This window comes from Mustelus asterias, chromosome 4, assembly GCF_964213995.1.
Source record: "Mustelus asterias chromosome 4, sMusAst1.hap1.1, whole genome shotgun sequence".
NCBI lineage: Eukaryota > Metazoa > Chordata > Chondrichthyes > Carcharhiniformes > Triakidae > Mustelus > Mustelus asterias.
This window is the reverse complement of record NC_135804.1, coordinates 90,744,458-90,765,496: the sequence shown is the minus strand read 5'-3', so window position 1 is coordinate 90,765,496 and position 21,039 is coordinate 90,744,458. Positions and strand designations below refer to the sequence as shown.

The 21,039-nt window shown below is 42.5% G+C and overlaps 1 protein-coding gene across 4 annotated transcripts in view; it reads left to right on the top strand.

Moving 5' to 3' along the window:
• Positions 1-21,039, top strand: part of tenm1 (teneurin transmembrane protein 1) — a 770,685-nt gene that overhangs the window by 114,762 nt on the left and 634,884 nt on the right. For all 4 annotated transcript variants that reach the window (XM_078211359.1, XM_078211358.1, XM_078211357.1 and 1 more), the window contains exon 2: positions 12,051-12,311. In XM_078211359.1, coding sequence (XP_078067485.1) covers positions 12,051-12,311 — 261 coding nt within the window. The remainder of the gene's footprint in view (positions 1-12,050; positions 12,312-21,039) is intronic.

Below are 21,039 nucleotides of genomic sequence, written 5' to 3'. Positions count from 1 at the left end.
TTCTCGAAAGGTTTTGCTCATGTCAAGGTTCAATTTTTCTGTCATTTATACCACTGACTGGCTGAGCAAAATAAAAACTTTCCTTTCATTGCTTCCCATGAGGGCTATCTTCAAATCTTCCAGTTTCTCCATCTCCAGCACATCTATTTTGCTGATTTAACCTTCCATATCAACAGTTTGGGTAAGTCTTCCTTTTTCCCCAACGGAGGATTGAGCTGTACCATAGTTGAAAGGCCATGATGTGGAGGTGCTGGCATTGGACTGGGGTGGGCACAGTAAGAAGCCTCACAACACCAGGTTAAAGTCCAACAGGCTTATATGGAGTCATGAGCTTTTGGAGTGCTGCTCCTTCATCAGGTGAAATGTCACAAACAGTGACCCAAGCTAGGAATCGAACTTGGGTCCCTGGCGCTGTGAGGCATCAGTGCCAACCACTGTGCAACCATGCCACCCCTTCCTGTTCCTTTGAGAAATATTGGACTGTGCCTGGACCAGATATAATCTTGGTTGCTGTAGTTTCTTGATTACTGTTCCTGATGAAGGAGCAGTGCTCCGAAAGCTCGTGATTCCAAATAAACCTGTTGGACATTAACTTAAAGTTAAAAGGGCTCTTGACTGTGTACAATTCATCTCACCCACTTCTGCTCTCATCCCTTCCCCTCCCTCCCAGAACCATGATGGGTTCCCCTTCTCTTCCCCATGTTCAATAGCTCATTATCTGAAATTTTCATCACATCCCATGTGAGGCCACCATCAATACACCTCCCCCTCCTCCAACAGCATTCTGAAGGGTTTGTCCCTTCTTTCACATCCAAGTTGACTCCCCCCACCCACCCACCGCCCGCACAATCCAAGGGCCTAAACACTTCTTCCTGTTATAACAGTGATTTACTTGAATTTATTTTCATTTAGTATACTGTATTCACTTTCACGATTCGGTCTTCATTGCAACAGTGAGACCAAACACAGATTTGTGGAAAGCTTTCAGTGCACAACCATGGCCCCAAGCTTCTTACCAGCTGCCATTTTAATTCGTTCATCTTTAATTCTTCTCCCACGCCGAGCTCTCTGTCTTTGGCCTATTAAGTTTATTTATTAGTGTCACAAGTAGGTTTACATCGATACTGCAATGATGTTGTGGTGAAAATCTCCTGGTCGCCACACTCCGGCGCCTGTTCGGGTACACTGAGGGACAATTTAGTATGGCCAATGCACCTAACCAGCATGTCTTTTGGGCTGTGGGAGGAAACCGGAGCATCCAGAGGAAACCCATGGAGACATGGGGAGAACGTGCACACTCCACACAGACAGTGACCCAAGCCGGGAATCGAACTTGGGTCCCTGGCGCTGTGAGGCAGCAGTGCTAACCATTGTGCCACTGTGCTGCCTATGCTATTGGATTTATTTCTCTTTCTATTGCCTTATCGAGGTGTGGCAGATCAATGCAGATATGAATGGAGCCAGTAGGCTTCGGGACTGGTGCCATACCACAATAGCAGAGCACAATTTGATTGGTTTAGTGATAAGTGAAATGATTCCCTGTTGTAGTATCGTCTCAGCTGTACTGCTCCTGGGTTTCGCTGCTGTTTTCTATTGTTTCTCTGCAGATATAGTCACTGCTGCCACCCTCTGTGATCGTGACTTTTTCTCAGGTTTCATTGGATTTTTAAACTCTAGAAGTAACCTTGCTGGAGACAATGATTTGCTGAAAATATATTTACTGACACGCTATTTGCAAAGGTCAGATAAGATCAAGACATAGCTGTAACTACTCTAAGATGCCTCACAGTTCTCTTCCTTCAGTGAATGATATAGCTCCTTACGCACATGCTTGGTAGCTATCATTAGAGTTAACCCTTGACTCTACACTACAATATTCCAATGAAGCTCAATGCAAGCTCAAGGAACTGCACTTCGTCTTTCAATTGAGCATTTTACAGGCTTCAGAACTCACTAGTGAGTTCAACAATTTCTGATCGTAATCTCTGCCCCCATTTTGCTTTCTTTTTCTTTGCTGGTGCTGGTTTCCTTCCCTTGTTTTTCTGATTTTTGTTGCTTTCAGATGACACAATTTGTAATTCACACCTACACTAGACATATCTTTTGTTTCTTTACTTGTCCTATTACCACTCCCATTTGGCCTTATGCCATTAATTTTTTTGTTGTTTTGTTTTTCCTACCTTCTTCCCTCACACAGACCTTCCCTTTTTTCTTAGTTCCCACCATCCAGCTTTTCACTTACATCTGTCACTTTACCCAATTCAGTCGAATTATAATTGATCTAAAGTCTTCACCTTTTCTCTCTTCATGGATGCTGCTGAAAGTTTCCTGATTTTATTTCAAATTTCCAGCATCCACAGTATTTTGCTTTTGTAAACTGAAATATTTTCCTGCTTTCACGTGGTGAAATGGTTAGCACTGCTGCCTCATAGCGCCAGGGACCTGGATTCAATTCCCTACTCGGGTCACTGTCTGTGCGCAGTTTGTATGTTCTCCCTGTGTCTGCGTGGGTTTCCTCCAGGTGCTCCGGTTTCCTTCCACAGTCCGAAAGACGTGCTGGTTAGGTGCATTGACCATGCTAAATTCTCCCTCAGTGTACCCGAACACGTGCCGGAGTGTGGCGCCTCGGGGATTTTCACAGTAACTTCATTGCAGTGTTAATGTAAGCCTTCTTGTGACACTAATAAATGAGCATTGGGATTCCTAAAGCTTTGTTGGAAGCCATCGTTTTGCAAATCATCGCTGTCTAAATCCATGTCTCCCTTACCTACATACTAAAGTTGTAACTATAGTCTGCTCAGATAATCTGACTCAAAGGCCGGAATTCTCCCTCTGCCAGCGATAAAGGTAGGGATTTAATACTCAGCCATGTGAGCAATCTAGAAATGCAGATACTGAATCTAAATACATTTCCTTGCTGTATTTAATCTATTTTGTAATTAGATAATAGAAGTTTTAGGATAGACTAGTTTAAATCCTATTGTGAGGAATGTTCATGTCAACTCCAATTATTATTTTCATTTAGCTTGAACCGAATACTTAATAATTTATAGACAAAAACCTCCTAGTTAATTATTTAAGTATGTAGCACTTGACAAGTGACGCTTTCTGTAGACTGGTGTGCATCACCACAATGACCAGTGGGTACAGTAACTTGGCAACAGATGCCAAAAGCCACAAACAACAACTCATCATGACACATGGTAGCTTCATGAGTGGCACTTGTGGCAAAACCTGGCCCTTGAAAACTGGCCTCTTCAGCCATCAGCAGTGGCAGGCAGTGGCGTAATGGTATAGTCACTGGACTAGTAATCCAGAGACCCAAGATAATGCTCTGGGGACCCAGGTTCGAATCCCACCATGGCAGATGGTGAAATTTGAATTCAATAAAAATATCTGGAATTAAAACTCTAATGATGACCATGAAACTATTGTCAATTGTTGTAAAAAAAAACCCATCTGGTTCACTAATGTCTTTTAGGGAAAGAAACCTGCCATATCCACCCGATCTGGCCTACATGTGACTCCAGGCCCACAGCAATGTGGTTGACTCTCAACTGCCCTAAGGGATGGGCAATAAATGCTGGCCCAGTCATCAATGTCTACATCCCATGAACAAATAAAAAAAGGTGCAACATATGAAGACACCCCACCTGAAATGGATTGGGAGGAACCACGAAAATAAAGCAGAAAATTAACTTGGTTTTAAAAATAAAAAAGAACATCTAGGCCATGAAAGTGAGCTCCTTTGTGCTGTTACTGCTGGTGCTACAGGAGTTCTGATGGCAGAGAATGGTGTGAATGGCACTCCTCCAGTGGATAGGTTGTTGGTGCATGGTGTGTCATGCTCAGTTCATGACACCAATCTGCATTCTGTTTATGTTTTTGAAACTTGGACTGTGCAGGTTCAGTGAATGCATGTGCTAATCATGTGGTCAGCTTGAAGAATAATTACGCACACACATCTGTGCTATTAAAAAAACCGTCTAACTTGCAAGTCAGGTGCTTTTGACCTACTTCTACTATTGAAATGTTTCTGAGAGTGCTCTGGAGCATCTGCAGTGTTGCTATCATGATTTGGTGCATCTATTCAGGGAGGACAAAGGATTTGGTAACTTGTCCACACTGCAGTCCACTTGTGGGGACGGGTTGGCAGTTGCAAGGCTTCATAAAATTGGGCACCATGACAGCTGTGCTGCACTGACCACCTACCACGGGCCCGGATGGAATGCATCCCAGGGTACTGAAAGAAATGGCTGAGGTAATAGCAGATGCGTTAGTAGTAATTTATCAAAATTCGCTGGACTCTGGGGTAGTGCCGGCTGACTGGAAAACAGCTACTGTTACGCTGCTGTTTAAAAAAGGAAGTAGACAAAAAGCAGGTAACTACAGGCCGGTTAGCTTAACGTCCGTAGTTGGGAAGATGCTAGAGTCCATTATTAAAGAGGAAATAACAGAGCACCTGAATAAGAATGGTTCGATCAAGCAGACGCAGCATGGATTCATGAAGGGAAAGTCGTGTTTGACGAATCTACTGAACTTTTATGAAGATGTCACTAGTGCGGTTGACAGAGGGGAACCGGTGGATGTGGTGTTTTTAGATTTCCAGAAGGCGTTCGATAAGGTGCCTCACAAAAGGTTGCTGCAGAAGATTGGGGTACACGGAGTTAGGGGTAAGGTGTTGGCGTGGATTGGGGATTGGCTATCTAACAGGAAGCAGAGAGTTGGGATAAATGGGTGCTTTTCTGGTTGGCAGTTGGTGACCAGTGGCGTGCTGCAGGGATCGGTGCTGGGGCCTCAATTGTTTACCATTTACATAGATGATCTGGAGATGGGGACTGAATGTAGGGTATTCAAGTTTGCTGATGACACGAAGGTGAGTGGGAAAGCGAATTGCGTGGAGGACGCGGAAAGTCTGCAGAGAGATTTGGATAGGCTGAGCGAGTGGGTGAGGATCTGGCAGATGGAATATAACGTTAGCAAATGTGAGGTTATCCACTTTGGAAGAAATAATAGTAAATTGGAATATTATTTAAATGGAGAAAAATTACATCGTGCGACTGTGCAGAGGGACCTGGGGGTCCTTGTGCATGAATCGCAAAAACTCAGTCTGCAGGTGCAGCAGGTGATCAAGAAGGCAAATGGAATGTTGGCCTTTATCACGAGGGGGATAGAATATAAAAGCAGGGAGGTCTTGCTGCAACTGTACAAGGTACTGGTGAGGCCGCAACTGGAGTACTGTGTGCAGTTTTGGTCCCCTTATTTGCGAAAGGATATATTGGCCTTGGAGGGAGTGCAGAGAAGGTTCACCAGGTTGATACCGGAGATGAGGGGTGTAGCTTATGAGGAGAGATTAAACAGATTGGGTCTGTACTCGTTGGAGTTTAGAAGGATGAGGGGTGATCTTATAGAGACATATAAGATAATGAAGGGGCTGGATAGGGTAGAGGTGGAGAGATTCTTTCCACTTAGAAGGGAAACCAGAACTAGAGGGCACAGCCTCAAAATAAGGGGGGGCCGGTTCAGAACAGAGTTGAGGGGGAACTTCTTCTCTCAGAGGGTAGTGAATCTCTGGAATTCTCTGCCCATTGAAGTGGTGGAGGCTTCCTCGTTGAATATGTTTAAATCACGGGTAGATAGTTTTCTGATCGATAAGGGAATTAGGGGTTATGGGGAGCAGGCGGGTAAGTGGAACTGATTCGCTTCTGATCAGCCATGATCTTGTTGAATGGCGGGGCAGGCTCGAAGGGCCAGAGGCCTACTCCTGCTCCTATTTCTTATGTTCTTATGTTTTTAACCTACCTGTCTCCATTGCAATGTTATTGCCTGTAAACCAGCAGACACTCTTAAGTGGACAATTAATCGCCACTTAACATTAATGGACACTTAATGGCTGCTGTTGCTGGACTTTTACCCATGGCACGTGAGGCTGATGCCAACTGTGCAGCCTGCCAGGCGAAGTCACGTACCAACCGACTCAAGAACAGTTTCTTCCCTGCTGCCGTCAGACTTTTAAATGGACCTACCTCGCACTAAGTTGATCTTTCTCTACACCCTAGCTATGACTGTAACACTACATTCTACACTCTCTCCTTTCTTTCTCTATGAACGGTATGCTTTGTCTATATACTGCGCAAGAAACAATACTTTTCACTGTATATTAATACATGTGACAATAATAAATCAAATCAAAATCAAATCAAATCAAAGAAACCTGGAGGACTGATGATTGGGCAACGGGGGTGAGTGGGGGGTGGTGTGTGCCTCCTTTTTGGACCCCCTTTGACCATTGAAACTCCAAGCGTGAATTCTCCTTGTGCTCACCCCCTTGATCTGTCATTCCCTGTCCCCTATCTGTTTGGTCGGAGTGAGATCCCAGATTTACCACAACCTCAGTCGCCTCCCTCGGTGACTGTCGCAATCCTATCAATGAGCACCAATCCCGGTGGCATTGCTGAGATGAGAGAAATACTGGCCATTTGATCCGCTAGATGCCTGTGGGCCAAGTCGGTCAAGCAGAAGTATGCTCGCCCCTGATATTTGTACCGGTGGAGGTGGGAACCCCATCCTCAGTGTTAAGTTCAACTCCCAAGTTTGCAATCGTTGTGGGGGTCGTCATTGCAGAGCCTCTCAGTCTGACATCTGATAGACAAATGGAGGTAATAGTGTTGAGAGGAGAGGCTCACAATGTGAGGTGGAGAAGAGTTCTCCGTAGAAGCCCTGAGTATTATTCTGAGTCATATGGACTCAAGTGGTCAACTCTTTTTCGCTCTCCACAAGTGCTCCCAAACATGCTGAGTCTTCCAGCATTTCCTGTTTTTAGTTCAGATTTCCAGCAGCAATAATATTTTGCTTTTATTTATGGGTTTTCAGGACACTCGCCTCAAACCACCACCTCAGCCAGGATCATTTTGTGAAAGTATCTCAGATTCATGAAGGTAGTTACAAAACTGTGCCACCTCTTTCAATAGGACCTGCAGCCTCACGCCAGGCTAGGGGACTGTCAATAGCCATCATGGCCACCATTGCTTTAAACTTCTATACAAATGGATTCTTCCAGGTAGCAGCAGATTACATAGCCAACAGATTGCAGTTCAGCATCCAAAACCGTAGGCCGAAGGCGATGGAGAACTTGTATGATGGGAGAGGCAAATGTATTAATTTCTCACGAAGTAGAGAGAAGCAGGTTGGATGGGCATGTAGCTTTGCCATAGTAATGAGATTTAGATTTCCAATACTGCAGGCAACCATCAACCACAGTGACTCTGTGGGCCCCCATGTCAACACAAAGAAATAGAGGAACAACAAGGGTTTCAGCAATATGCAGTCAATGTGCAATCACGTACAACTATAATAGTCATAGAGACGTGCAGCACAGAAAAGGCCCTTCTGTCCATCGAGTCTGCACTGACAATAACTGCCACTGAGGGCGTGCGAATCCCATTTTCCTGCACTTGCCCCATATCCTTGAATATTATGATATTTCCAGTACTCATCAAATATTTTTAAAGGTTGCAATGTTTCTGGCCTCCACCACCTCCCCAGGCAGTGCATTCCAGATTCCCACCACCCTCTGAGTAAAAGCTTTTCTCTCAAATCCCATCTGAATCTTCTGCCCCTTACACTAAAATGCTGCCCCCTTGTGACTGACTCCTCACCCAAAGGGAACAACTGCTCCCTACTCACCCTGTCCATACCCCTCAATCTTATACACCTTAATCATTTCCTCCTTCAGCCTTTTGTGCTCGAAAGAAAACAAACCAAACCTATCCAGTGTCTTCTTATAGCTCAAATGCTCCATTCCAGGCAACATCCTGGTGAACCTCCTCTGTACCCCCTTAGTGCTATCACAACCTTCCTATAAAGTTTATTTATTATTGTCACAAGTAGACTTACATAAACACTGCAATGAAGTAACTGTGAAATTCCCCCAGTTGGCACACTCTGGCACCTGTTCGGGTACACTGAGGGAGAATTTAGCATGGGCAATGCAACTAACCAGCACGTCTTTTGGACTGTGGGTGGAAACCAGACCACCCGGAGGAAACCCACACAGGCACGGGGAGAACATGCAGACTCCGCAAGGACAGTGACCCAAGCCGGGAACTTGGGTCCCCGGCGCTTTGAGGCAGCAGTGCTAATGACTGTGTGACCATGCCGCCCTAGTGAGGTGACCAGAACTGCACACAGTACTCCAGCTGTGGCCTAATCAACACTCTCTATAACTCTAACATTACCTCCTTGCTCTTATACTCTATGCCACAACCGATGAAAGCAAGTGTCCCCTCTACCGTCTTAATGTCAATGAATGTCTATCATCCTGGCAGCTGCCAAGATGTCTTTATCCTAAGGCAGTCACCATTACCTACATCATGGGATCAAACAAAGCACACCCCCTCTACTCATCTGATGAAGACTGCTGTGCCATCCAAACATGCTAGAGAATGGGTGTACAATGAAAACTATGCTGTTACCAGAGACCTAGTGGAACAGACAATTGACCTGCTTGACGAGCGATTCAGCTGCCTGGACTGCTGGACCACAATACTCTCCAGGGTACAGCTCCAGAGATGATGCTGCACTCTCCACAACATCATTGTCATAATCGCACAATCACAGTCATTACCCACCAGGTTCACAGAGGTCAGCTCAGGAGAAGAAGGATGAAGAAAAGAAGGTTGGGAGGAATTATCCAGGACCCTTTCGCACTGGACGGGTTCATGTGAGCACTGAATCAGACTCCACTTCCCTTAAAGGATCATCCCATCACCACCATACTTTCGCAATACCCCACCTTCCCACCCATCTGTGTCACAGTGTCCACACGGTTAAGCTGCTGCAAAAAAAGCCACTAACAACAACTTTCCCAAAACACCTTTATCCAACAATACAGAGAATGTTACTAACAGAAATGAACTAGTCACCCTTACGTATTTCTTAAATGCCTGTCTGTTGGGTACCTTTGGCCTCATGTTCCTACACAGTTCTACCCCAATGGCTCCTGCATTGCCGTGGAAGGCTGCTGATTTTCAGTGAGGGAGGCTGCGGATGGCCCTACAGGATCCTCTTGAGCATTTCTGAGTGTACAGGGTTCATGTCAGAAAGAACATCTTGGTATGGGTGGCAGCAGTCTAGGCTGGCTGGCTGAGAGGCACCAATAAGGGCAGAGGCAGCGTGGCGCTGATAGGTGAATGCCATCATCCTTTGTCTTCATTGTACCAATAATAATCCCTCATCAGTCTTAGCGATCTTTTGGAGACAGATTGGTTGACAACTGAGGGAGGCTGCATGCACACTTGAGCAAGAAGATCAACCGCCATGTTGGCAGCAGTCTGAAATTGTGTGACAGGGAGCGTGGATCTCATGACTTTAGTCTGAGCTTCCACTGCAGCATTGTTGAGTGACTTCTGCCTGTGCTCCAGTTTAAGCTGAGTCAGCAATTGCAGGATGTTGTATCATAGCTGGGTCTTTTCCTGCTGTTATGGAACTTGGCACCACTTCCATGGTGTAAAAGATGCTTTCCAAGCTCTGCATGATGCCCTTCACCACATTTTGAGCCAAGCTCATTCATGCTACTTGACAGTGACAAGAGGCTCTCTGATTGCCTGCCAATGTACTCAGCATCTCCATATGCATGTTCATCAACATTCACTTGCAGCCTGCCCATCAACATCCTCATCTGATTCCTCTGTGGCAACACTAGCTTGTCTCTGATCTTAACCTCCAGTGAGCTGATACACACACTGACCTTTCCCCTGGCATGGTTGTAACCCACTGCTGCCCAGTGACTCACCATGTGCTCATCCCAGTCCTCGTGTAGCCTCCAAAGTATATACAGTGCCAGTATCTGAGCAGGTGGCTGTGAATGTCAGATCATGTGATGGAGTCTCTTCATCAATGCTGTTGCTCTCTCTGTTTCTCCTTGGGCTGCTGGAGCTGGGCAAGCCACAGTTCTTGGGTGTCTGATAGCAGGAACCCAGAAGGTGAGGGTTGGGATGAGGGAAAGCAATAGAAGGGAAAGCAAGATGTTCATGATCACACCATCAACTGCGTGTACTCCATGCCAGAGAGCAAGATGAAGGTGATGTGGGATTTGAGTTGGACATAAGACAATATAGCATCATCCTCAATATTTTGGGTAACATCAAATGCAAAAGACTTTGTCACAACTAGAATTGTGATGCACAGTACCATCTCCTTCAAAGGGCTCAGGAGTTGTATGTATGCCTGTGAAGGTATGTACATGTAACACGAGGTGAATGTGAGGCTGTTATCATGAGAAGGAGTGTGCCAGAGAGGTGGAGCCTGCAAATGTTAGGCCTGACTCCTGACTGCAAGGGCTGTTGATAAGTGAGAAATGGGTGTACAGTGCATTGCTCAGCTTGGGAAGTTGGCATGATATGTCCTTTAAAGATGCATTCAGTGACTTTCACTATCTGTACAAGATTATTGAACTTTTTGTGGCACCAGTGCCAGGTCCTCAGTGCCAGATTCTGAGAGTTAACTTCCTGGGCCATCTACTGCCATTCACTTCCAAAGGTTTCTGTTGCAAATGTCTCATTTAATAATTCATGTATTTTAGAGATCCAAATTACATTTTTAAGAATTAAATATTAAATGCAGATAAATGAAAATATCTGATTGAAGAACTGGTAAACAACAACCAAACTAAGTGTAATTCAAATAGATCTGGGGTCTGTTTCGAAGAGGAAGTTTTATCACATTGCTGGAATGTTGATAAAAGGTTTTTACACCTAGAATTATGATGGGTACTTTGGATTTATCTGGAGGAGCCAGTTTCTCTCAAGACACCTCAGAATGTGCAATGAAGTTAGAGTGGACACCAAAGAGGCTTCTATTATTCATGGAGGCTCCCCAGATCAAAGAAGCTAACGGCAATTTGTAAAAAAAGGGTTTCTTGATGGAACCAGGAAGTCACGTAAGAGGGCCATTACCTCCATTGGAGATAAATCATTCATGTGTGTCCCAGAATCAAAGGGTTGTTTTGAAGGTAAAAGACAGTCGGTTTAAATCTTGGTTTGCAACATTCCATGTATGCCACGCTGCTAAGGTGACAGGTTATGCAAGGAGAAATTATTTGTTTTGGGTGTACTGTGTTTTGCTCACAGAAACAGATAGTCAGATTAGAAGGCTATGAGAAGGCAGTTGTGTACCACCAGCAACCAGAACAGGAAGTCTTGAGGCTACTCGCGGTCAGGGGTGTTTCTGATCTGTAAACACGAAACAGGAATTGAATGTCGGGCCAATGATTGGAATGAAAATTCCAAATTCAAGAGGAATTAAAGATCTGCCTGGCAAAGCTAGTGGAATCCTTGAGAGAGAGAGAGAGAGAGATAGAGATAGAGAGTTCTGGAAGTTTAAGTGCCAGACTGGGAAACTGTGGACAGTCAAAGAGACCTGTGGCTCACTCAGGTTTGGTCCCAGGTGAAGTGAAGGAACCCTCAAGATCTTGTAATGTTTAGGAGAACCCTTGGGTGAAATTAACAACAGGATGGGACGTAGCCTGTTAAGACTTTTCTGTTTAAATGATAAGAGAATTTGTTTCACTGGAGTGTCAGGATCTGGAATCGTCTACTTGAAAAGGTGAGGAAGATACCTAGATGAATTTTAAAAGGGATTTGGACGTGTAGTTGAAGAGCTTACAAGGTTACCGACAAAATCGATGTGTAAGATAATAAGCAAGATTGCTATTTCACAGCACAATGGGCTGAATGGGCTTCTTCTGTGCTGTATGATTTTATGATTATGGCATGTAATTACCTCATTTCATATTTCAACTAATAAAGCAATATTTTTACGCAACCCCTTTTCAAAATGTTGATTCGTGAGTGCTTAGTGTGTCAAGTCATTGCTGATTTTATTCAGTTGAGCTGCAGAGGTTGTCTGCCAAGACTTCCAGCTATAAAGGTTGAAAAGCAGCTTGTCATATTGTCCTGTTAACCTGTCTTCAGATGCGTTCTTTTGATAAGCTCAGTGCCTGATTCTCACACTGTCTTGTCTTTCTCTCCCTCTCCTTTTGTTTCTTTCAGCTTTGGAATTCTGTGAGACTCCACCAGTGTTATGTGGTGGGTATCAGACAGATATGTGTGATCCTTCCCAGCATGGATATCCTATGATAATAGGCTCTGATGTCGATACCGAGACAGAAGGGGCTGCATCTCCTGATCACGCTTTAAGATTGTGGATGCGAGAAATCAAATCTGAACATAGCTCTTGTCTGTCGAGCCGTGCGAATTCGATGCTTTCTCTCACTGACACTGAACAGGAAAGGAAGTCAGATGCAGAAAATGGTAAGAAATAAAATTCAGCAGTTCCATGAAATAGTGTTTTGCAATGTCCTCAGGTGACATTAAATCAATTATAAATGCACATTAGGAATGGAGCTATTTTCCATGGTATTGAAGACATGGTTTCGTTTAACCTTGTAGAGCAATTCATTGTATGAATATTATGACAATAGGATTTCTATCCTAATCCAACCACTGTGCATTAACTCATATATATATTATATATATATATAATTTACATTTTTTTTGTACATCCAAAGTTTGCTGTCAGTCGAATGTTTCTCAGGTCCTGTACAGTCATACTTTATCATCTTGAGTTACAGCAATTCATGCACTGTGGACCAGGTTCTATTGTTATTCTAACAGGACAAAGGGCAAAGCATATTTTGTAAGTTTGTGAGCCATTGAGTTCTGTGGTCTTGGCTGCTGCTGGCAGTATCTACTTTAATTTTAAAAAGGAAACAATTCATGATCAGATTGCAGTCTCCAGTGACGTCAGAGTTGCATTTGAGATGTTAGATATTTTTGGAAGTATTAGAGCTTTTAATAAAATATTGACGATGGAAGGAGGTGGATAACCTCAGATTCATTTTATGTAATGGTTTGCTTTCATCTCTTCCTTCCGACTTTTCTTATGAGAAAGATATTGGAAGGATTGTGGAATGAATATGGTGACAATTCAATATAATTAAATAGGTGCCATTCTTGACCACATGCACAAAATATATTGATTGTAGGTAACAGCCATTTGCCTGACAGAAAGTCAGTGCCGATCTTAAAAAGTGTATATCGAAGCATGCAAAAGATATTCAGTGGTCAAGAAACTAATTGGAAAATTGAATATCTTTCGCCTACTTTGCTGATAGAATGCCACATTATCTTAAGGTAACTTGTAAAATGTGGAGAAAGGACAGTGGGGACTTACCACTGACATGTCATTGTCTTCCTGGAGGTTCTGATTTCAACATGATAGTTCAATTTAAAACTTAAACCACCTGATAGAAAACTAATCAGATTGGATGGTTCAGTTGCTCATTTTACAACCCATCTGATTTTACTTTCCACTGGTCTCAATTGAAAGTAAAGACAGGTGGAGTGTAAGCAGGTAACCTATCTGATCCGAATACAAAAGCAAAAGTTCCAATCAAAGGTCACCGACCTGAAACATGAACTCAGTTTCTTTCCACAGATGAATATTTCCAGCATATGTTGTTTTTATCACCTATCTGAACCTGTTAGGTTCCTGCTTGGTGAGTGAAGTGAAGATTTACTTCCCCTCTGCTGTCCTTTTGAGCAGGTGAGTCGAGTCAGGTGCCTGAAACAAAATCAGAAATTGCTGGAAAATCTCAGCAGGTCTGACAGCATCTGTAAAGAGAGAATGGAGTCAACTTTTGGAATCTAAATGACTCTTCATCAGAGCTCAACACATGTGTTTGATACCTGTGTTGGCATATTGGCATTTGCTGCCAGACCAACCAATCAGGAGTAATGACAGGTGGCAAATGAAGGTCAAAAAGCGATGTGCTTTTACTTTTTTTTACTTTTTTGGGGTCCAGAAGAGGAAGGATAATTATTGTATCTCCTATCCCAGTCTACACCCTCTTTTTATGATACATCTCCAGGTCTCCTTCCCAGCATTTATCAGCGTTCCGGAGAGTATTCTTTCAGTGCTGCTTGACATTGCATTCTCTCCATAGACCTGCTGACTGTATGGCACACAATATTGACAGAATCTATATAGTTGAAGCTTGGAAGGTTAAGTCTTTGATTGGCGTCAGGTTTCCGAGGTTGAGGAAGCTCCCTTTGTCCTCTACCTTGACCTTTGTGTGCACAACTCCCATCCCAAGTTAAAATTAGGATTAAAATTCTAAATTTACTAATGCACCTCCAAATGTTCTGCAAGGAAATTTCCACCTTCGCTCTGACTGTGCTCACAATGTGCAATGTACAACGCCCAGGAACGTTTCTTGAGTGAAACATTTTACAGCTGAGCCATCAATTATTTTATGTTAAGTTGAATGGATGCCACGTTGTTCTCTTCAGAAATTACCAAGAGCCTGAAATAAAATAAGTGCAAAAACAAATCTGTGCATACTGGGAATTACAACAGAATATTCTGCCAATACATTGCAGGTTAGAGGAGCAATTCAATTTCAGGTTAACATTTCTGGTGTATACATTTAGTCAGAATTCTAATTTTAAAAAAGTCAACCTATCTTTTTCAAATGCTGACTGACCTGTTGTGTACTGACAACTTATGGGCGGCACAATGGTTAGCACTGCTACCTCACAGCACCAGGGACCTGGGTTTGATTCCTGGCTTGTCACTGTGCAGAGTCTGCACGCTGTCCCTGCGTCTGCATGGGTTTCCTCCGGGTGCTCTGATTTCCTTCCACAGTATGAAAGATGTGTTGGTTAGGTGCATGTGCCATGCTCAATTCTCCCTCAGTGTACCCGAACAGGTGCCGGAGTGTGGTGACTACAGGATTTTCACAGAAACGTTATTACTTGTGACACTAATAAATAAACAAACTTTGCATTTAGTCTTTGTACCAAATATCTAGCAGTGTATTTCTCATCTACTTAGTTTTATGCAGTACAATGTAAATGATAATGTCATTCAAACATTCCTTTAAAAAGCTAGAATTTTATTAGATCATCTCTTAATAATTCCAAATGCACATAAAGTATTTATAGAACTATGAGATTTAAATTATGACCAAAATTCTGAGCAGAATGAGAGGGTAATTGGTGCAAATTGTTTTAATATTTATGAAATTATAAACCTATTCAGATCCAAAACTTCAGACGTACAGTGTTACTATTTAAGCATTTCATGTAGTTAAAAATTATGCCAATGCATTAGGTGGTTACTGGGCTATGAAAATTTTATTACCTCACATTAGGAGTTAATATCCTTAAGGATCCTAACTGAGAAGAATTTAGCCATCTTGATTCAATTCCCAGTGATTATAAATCTAAATCACAAAATCATTCATTATTTAGCATTAACTTAGTATTTTTAAAGAGAAAGTCCTGTGGGGAAATGACCCGTCCCATACATATGGAAGAGCCGATTATTCTAGCTTCTATAGTGTGAAGATTTGCTGCATTGCGTGTTCAAATATGATTAAGCAACAATATCAGTGAATCAAAAACAGAAAATGCTGGAAAATCTCAGCAGATCTGATAGCAGCTGTGGAGAGAGAATAGAGCCAATGTTTCGAGTCTGGATGATGCTCTGATGAAGGGTCATCCAGACTCAAAACATTGGCTCTATTCCCTCTCCACAGATGCTGTCAGACCTGCTGAGATTTTCCAGCATTTTCTGTTTCAGATTCCAGCATCCGTAATATTTTGCCTTAATATCAGTGCTTATTTTTTTTTAACAAAAGGTATATATTTTTAACTTTTTTTGTTTATGGGGCACTAAATGAGTACATGTTGAAATATTTTCAGTCTGTCTTCTAAAGCTTTACCCTAACTTTTTCACTGAAACATCGTTCTCTTCCCTCAAATTCCTCAAACTCAATAATTTCAGCCTCTGTCTCTGATCAACTTGTTTTCTCTCTTCTCATTTCACTGTTTGTTCATAATCATTCCCTCTGTGTAAACTCTCCCACACCATATTCAAATCCATCCCCTCGCCCTTGTTTTGTGAAGTGACCTTTTTCCTCTCATCGTCTCAATGAGATAGAGCCGTTTTTGATCACTTTCTTGTACGCCACACTATTTGCAAATTTACCTCCTTCCGACATCATTCCTTCTGCTTCAGCCCCAGAAAACTCTCCGCACAGTCACTTGGAACTGTCCTTTCAATATGCCATTCCCAACTGTCCAATCTTTGGCCCTCCACTGCAATATTTCTATAGTTGTTGATCTGCTGAATCAATCCTTCAGCTCTGCCTTTGTTGCCCTTGTCCCCAATAAATTCCTTGCTCTCTCCCAGCCTGGTTGCCCCTCCTAGTGTGGTGTCCACCTTTGCCCTCTCAGTTCCGAGTGTTCATAGAAATCATAGAAACCCTACAGTACAGAAAGAGGCCATTCGGCCCATCGAGTCTGCACCGACCACAATCCCACCCAGGCCCTACCCCCATAGCCCCACACATTTACCCACTAACTCTCTAACCTACGTATCTCAAGACAATAAGGGGCAATTTTTAGCAAGGCCAATCAACCTAACCCGCACATCTTTGGACAACTTGTTTACAACTCTCAGTTGCTGCATCAAGTTGGACCGTATCAAGCACGAATAAGATTCACCTTCCACTACCAAAACCATTCACTACTGCAGTATAATCCTGGAATGCAAAGATAACCTCCATTCTTCCATTCTAACTTCCATTCTCCACTACAAATTGTCTCAGTAAACTGCTCTTGCCTGAGCCCCCTCCCCTTATTTAGTTATCAATTTTGTCCCATTACTGATGCTCTTATTTTCTTTGTCAAACATTTATTCGCTTCCATTTTAAGAACTATTATACAATTTGCTTCCAGCTCCAAAATTTTAAAGTTAATTTATGAGTGTCACAAGTAGGCTTATATTAACACTGCAATGAAGTTAATGTGAAAATCCCCTAGTCGCCACACTCCGGCGCCTGTTCAGGTACACTGAATTTAGCATGGACAATGCACCTAACCAGCACGTCTTTTGGACTGTGGGAGAAAACCAGAGCACCCGGAGGAAAGCCACGCAGACATGGAAAGAACGTGCACAGACAGTGACCCATGCCAGGAATTGAACCCAGGTCCCTGGCACTGTGAGGCAGCAGCGCTAACTGTTGTGCCACCATGCCGCCCCTGCTTCTGGCAGAACATTCCATGTTCTAAAAGTCTTGATAACCTTGCCTTAATTCATAAAATTGTACTTCCTAAAGCACATAAAATCCTGTTTAGTCTGTTATTTCATTTTTGTATGTGTTTAGAAAATCTGATACTTGTTACCTGGCAGTCATTCTTTCCATTCTTCTATGTTTTTCATCTTCAGTTTCTTCATTATGCTTGATTTGGTTTTGAATTATTTGGCCTAAATTTTTCATGTGCCTCTGCTTTAAGTCTCATTTAAATTTTCATTTCTCCACTTATCCAAGGATCTTAAATTCTGCCACACTCTCTTCATTCTGCGGGCATATGCCAACTCTTTTCCTAATCATATCCTGTTTGATCTGGTTTATCTATTAAATTTTCTTTGCAATTTTAACGGGCTAGTTTCCCTCTCAGCTCATTAAAATTTGCTTGATTTTCAGTGATGTACCTTATCTTTGACTCTTTTTTTCAGTTTTCACATCCAACTTAATTGTGGATGCTGTTCCAGAGAAATTCTGCTTACCTACTCTCAATGGTTAATTTATTAGTTCCAGCATTCATTCCTTTTTTTTGGACTAAAAGCAATTTAACCTAATTGCTGAACACACTGCAGAAAATTTTCCTGAATTTGCTAGTTAGATTACTTTTACCCCAATGTATCTTTGAATAAGTAAAGTCACCTATCATTATGATTTTTGTGACTCTATGTTCCTCGGAATCATTTCCACTATTTGGTGGTCTATAATAAACTCTCATTAGAGTAACAGTTCCCTTACTTGTACCATACCATCTGTATCACCCTTATGTTCTAGTGTGCTAAGGAATCTTTGATTAATAGAGTTACTAAATTTATACAGAATATATAACACAGACACAAAACATTCAGCACAAGCAATCCATGTTGATGTTTGCACTCCACTTCTGCCTCCTCCTGTCCTATTATAAATCAGATAGCCAGGGAAGGATAGAACAGGAGTCTAGCCTTTATATACATGCAAGCTTTTATTTACGGAGACACATATTCTATATCATGCACCGGCAATCCATTAGCCACAGTTTTGGCCTATTCCTATATATATTTATATACATTAATGATTTCCCCACTTAATGCATACCTGAATACAATTTAAAAGCTGGTTAATATATTTTTATTTACTTATGAAGTGTGAGTGTCACAGGTAAGATTAGTATAGGTGGCCCATCTATAATTGCCCTTGAGCAGGCATGAATGACCTTCTTGAACTACTATAGTCAATATGCTTTTAGGGAGGGAGGTTTTTGATCCAGCAACTGTGAAGGAATGGTTCAAAGTCAGTGTTTTGTGGATGGTGTAGTTCCCATGTACCTGCTGTCCTTGTCCTTCTAGATGCTAGATGTTGCGTGTTTTGAAAGTATTATCAAAGAAAACTTGTTGGGTTGCTACAGTGGAACTTGTAAATGGCACGCACTACTTGCCATGTGTGGGTAGTGGAAGGGGTGAATGTTTAAAGTGTTGGATATGGCGCAGATCAAGTGATCTGCTTTGTCCTCTGTGTTGCCGAGTATCTCGAGTTTATTGGAGCTGCATTCTTTCAGGCAAGTGGAGAGAAATTCATCACAGAAGCAACCTGTGGATGGTCCAGAGGATCAGGAGATGAGAAAGCCCATAGTATTTATATGGCTGGTCCAGTTAATACACATACAAGGTCACTAGTACCCCCTAGTTAATGGTGGAAGATGGTTAGATTCTCTCTTCATGGGGATGGTCATTATCTCTCACTTGCATGACAAGATTTGCCACTTATCAGCTGAAGCCTAAATGTCCAGGTTTTCCTGCATGGACACAGACTGTTTTATTATCTAAGGAGTTGCTAATGATAGGGAGTATCACTACATTCACAGAATTATAGAATCATAGAATCACTACAGCGCAGAGGGAGGCCATTCGGCCCACCAAGCTTGCGCAGACAACGGTCCCACCCAGGCCCTATCCCCATAACCTCACATATTTACCCTGCTAATCCCCCTGACATTAAGGGTCAATTTAACATGGCCTACCAACCTAACCTGCACATCTTTGAAGTGTGGGAGGAAACCCATGCAGACACTGGGAGAATGTACAAACTCCATACAGTCAACCGAGGCTAGAATTGAACCCAGGTCCCTGCTACTGTGAGGCAGCAGTGTTAACCACTATGCCACCATGCTGCCCTAAATGCCAATATTGTAGCTGCACCATAAAAACTTGACCAGAGGCACAGCTCATTCTGGAGCACAAGTCTTCAGTATTACATCCAGGCTCTTCTCAGGGCCTTTGCCACATTCAGTGTGTTCAATCATATTTTGATATCACCTGGAATTGGCTGAAGATTAACATCTGATGCTAAGGACATCGGGAGGAGGATGAGGTGAATCATCCACTCAGCATTTCTGGCTGAAGGTAGCTGCGTGTGCCTCACCTTATCTTTTATACTGATGTGTTGGGCTACTCCATTTTTTTAGGATGTTTGTGCATATTCCTCCCCCAGTTAGTTGTTTAATTGTCCACTATTATCCATGTCTATATGTGGTATGATCACAGAACTTTGGACTGATCTATTAGTTCTGAGATAACTTCATCCTATCTTTTTTTTGTTATTTAGCACATATGTAGTCCTGCATTTAGCTTCATCAGGTTGGCACCTCATTTTCAGCCATGTCTGGTGCTGCTCCTAGCAGCTCTCCTACCTTCTTCATTGAATCATAAGACCATAAGATATAGGAGCAGAATTAGGCCATTCAGCCCATTGAGTCTGCTCCACCATTCAACCATGGCTGATAAATTTATCAACCCATTCTCCTGCTTTTTCCCTGTAACCCTTGATCTCTTTACCAATCAAGAACTTTTCTATTTCTGTCTTAAATGCACTCAATGACCTGGCCTCCACAGTCAGGTTTGATGGCAATTTACAATTTGCATACCTTCCCTCACCTATCTCTATCAGCATAACCTTCTATTTTCTTCTGTCTCAGAAGTTTAGTTATCCTCCAGTGAAACAAATCTATGTTACTTTCCTCAACCCACACTCTGTTCACAAATTCCAAGATCTCATTGTCCATTCAGCAAAGAAATTTCTCCTGATTCTTTATTTAGTTTCTTGGTGACGAACTGATACTGATGGCCTCTAGTTTTGCTCTTTCCCAAATGTAGAAATATTCTTTCTACTCTATCAATACCTTTTATAATTTTGAAGACCTCTATTAGGTCTTCCCTTAACTTCCCCTTTTTAAAAGAAAAGAAGGTCTGCATGTCACTCCCTTCATAATTACATATAAATTTGACTTCCTGATATCATCCTTTAAAACCAGTTTTCCAAGTGCTTCTACAACCTTTTTATAACATGGTGACCATGGGAACTATTCACATCATTCCATGCTATGGCCAATGGTTCCTTGGACATCTTCTTTCTCTTTTAAGTAATGGTATAATGTTAGCTTTCTGCCAGACTTCTAGCACTTAATCTTTTTTACTAATGAGCACACCAATGCCTCTGCTATCTCTTTCCTTGATTCTTTATTTTATCTATTCATGGGACACGAGCGTCGCTGGCTGACCAGCATTTATTGCCCATCCCTAGTTGCCTGAGGGTAGTTGAGAGTCAACCACATTGCTGTGGCTCTGAAGTTGCATGTGAGCCAAACTGGGTAAGGACAGTAGATTTTCTTTTCCAAAGGACATTAGTGAACCAGATGGGTTTTTACAACAACTGACTGTGGTTTCATGGTCATCGGTAGATTCTTAATTCCAGATCTTTTTTTAATTGAATTCAAATTCCACCATCTGCTGTGGCAGGATTTGAACCCGAGTCCCCAGGGCATTAGCTGAGTTTCTAGATTAATAGGTTAGCAATAATACCACTATGCCATCACCTCCCCTCTTTGAAAATAGGTGGACACAATCTGCCAT